Below are 2,192 nucleotides of genomic sequence, written 5' to 3' on the forward strand. Positions count from 1 at the left end.
CAAATACATATATTGACTAAGAAGACACTTCCTGGGGGTTTGTGACGACATAAACAAATCCTGTCAGAGCCCACTTGAGTACAGAGAAAACGTGTATCTTATGAGGTAGAAGCACATGACATTGCTGTTTGGGTTGGTCAAATTCAATCGACGATTGGCAATTTCACCTGGTACCACCCAACAGAATGCAGCATGTATCTCTCAGTTCTCTTATCATTATCCCAGGATTCTGCCGCATTTGGGGGGCCAGAATGGTGGGGCTGGGGAGTGAGGCGGGCTAGCCAGGGGCCCAGCTCCTAGTCCAGTCACCTGTCCCTAACAGAAGGCTGAGTTTCTCCACATCCCCTAGGGGCTCCCACCCCCACCCCCACCCTTTCCAGTCTACACGCACCTGAAGAGGGGCCCGAGTTGCAGCAGGTGCAGGAGCAGCACGAGCGGCCGGTCACGGCTGAGGTCGCGGTGCACGAAGAGGAGCGTGAGCTGCACGAGCGCGCAGGGGAGCAGCGAGAAAAGCAGCGTCAGCGCCTGCCACATGCGGTCCCCGGCCGATCGGTAGGTACTGCTCAGGTAGAGCGCCACCGACGTTTCGGCCACGAACAGGAACACGGACGCCAGCACAGAGCCCGGGAATTTCATTTCCGCGCGTCAGCGGCGCTCACCAGCGGCGGCGGACGCAGCGGCGACAGCGGTGGCCCTAGGGGCCCCCGACATGCCAGTCCCCGATCTGCGTCGCCCGCCGAGGGCACGGGGGCCCGGCCGCCAGGCCTAAGAGCTAGAGTTGGGCCCGGGGGCAAGCGATCAGGCTGGGGTGGGGCGGACAGCGCGGCCCCGCCGGGACACGCCCACGCGCACCGTGCGCCACCCGCGCGTCGGAGTGCCTGCGGCGTCTCTGTGGTGACAGTCCCCAGACAGGCCGCGAACTCGCGCCTTGGCACAGCTCGCTGGGAGCCCAAACTGATACTGCAGGCGCTGGTGCCCCTGTGTGCAGCCTCTGGGTCCTAGAGTCCCTTTGCTGCCTCTTTCTTAGGAAAATGTTCACATCCGCTTGCAAACCTTCATCAAAGAGGTCCAGAATTGGGGCCTGGGCACCTTTTCAGTCCAGTCAGTATTATCTGAACCGGGCTAATGCCTGATTCCTGAAAGCACCTGCGTTTCCTGTCATTTATAAATAATCACACAGATGCTTTTCAAATTCAAAGTGCTAGTGCATTGGCAAGCACCCACCAAAAAGATGGGAAGGATTAACTTTTCACTGTACCATATAAGCATTTCCCTACTTTTTCTACATACAATTGTCTGACTTGTTGTTTTCAGTGGTGAAAGAGTATCAGAGGTAATCTCTAGAAGCCAACACCTTCCCTCCCAGAAAAATTGCCTACAAAATGTATTCCTCTATAACTGTGACTAACTCAAACAAGGCAAAGACCAGAGCCTAATAAGGAAGCAATTGTCTAGCCCAAGGCATACCTACGTTTTCTGGTGTGTGCCAACCCCAGTAACATAGCTTTTCACCCAGTGAACTGGTGAAGAACTTGTTCAAGACAGTAAATCTCTCTAAAACTCAGATTCTAGCCTATTCCATAAAGGGACTGCTATTGTTAAGTGCTGTTGAGTTGGTTTCAACTCGCATCCCTTATAGGGTTTCTGATTTGAGTTACTGACTCATAGTGACCCTATGCACAACAGAACGAAACACTGCTGGATCCTGGGCCAAACTCACAATTGTTGCCACACTTGAACCCATTGATGCTGCCACTTTGCCAATGCACCTCGCTGGGGGTCTTCCTTTCTCTTTGGAGTTTAGTAATTATAAGAACCCTTTCTATGCTGAAAATCGGTGAATTCAACAATTTTCTGGCCTCCCTACCATGTTTCTGTACAGAAAAATGATGTAAGCACAAGGAGATATAGAAAATTCAGTAGGAATTTAGACAAAAAAAATGTAGCGGGAAAGAACATGAAGGGCTTTTTTTGGGGGGGGTGTTATTGTGTGACATCTATTTATAAGGAGTTAGGGAAGACTCAGCCAACAGCTGAGAGGTACCAGGCCTGTTTTCTAAAAGGATTACTAATGCCTATTTATAGAACCCAGCAGGCCACCATGTCCTGGATCAGGATACACACACAGTTACAAATACAGAATCAGCAACAACACTCCACAGAACATTTTGTGTAATATTTTATTTGACACT

General features: G+C 51.4%; 1 protein-coding gene across 1 annotated transcript in view; it reads right to left on the reverse strand.

Moving 5' to 3' along the window:
• Positions 1-636, reverse strand: part of XK (X-linked Kx blood group (McLeod syndrome)) — a 52,286-nt gene extending 51,650 nt beyond the window's left edge. The window contains exon 1 of the mRNA XM_006864300.1: positions 392-636. Within this exon, the coding sequence (XP_006864362.1) occupies positions 392-636 (245 nt within the window). The remainder of the gene's footprint in view (positions 1-391) is intronic.
• Between the last annotated feature and the right edge of the window lie 1,556 nt (positions 637-2,192).

This window comes from Chrysochloris asiatica, unplaced genomic scaffold (assembly GCF_000296735.1).
Source record: "Chrysochloris asiatica unplaced genomic scaffold, ChrAsi1.0 scaffold00062, whole genome shotgun sequence".
Taxonomy (NCBI): Eukaryota; Metazoa; Chordata; class Mammalia; order Afrosoricida; family Chrysochloridae; genus Chrysochloris; species Chrysochloris asiatica.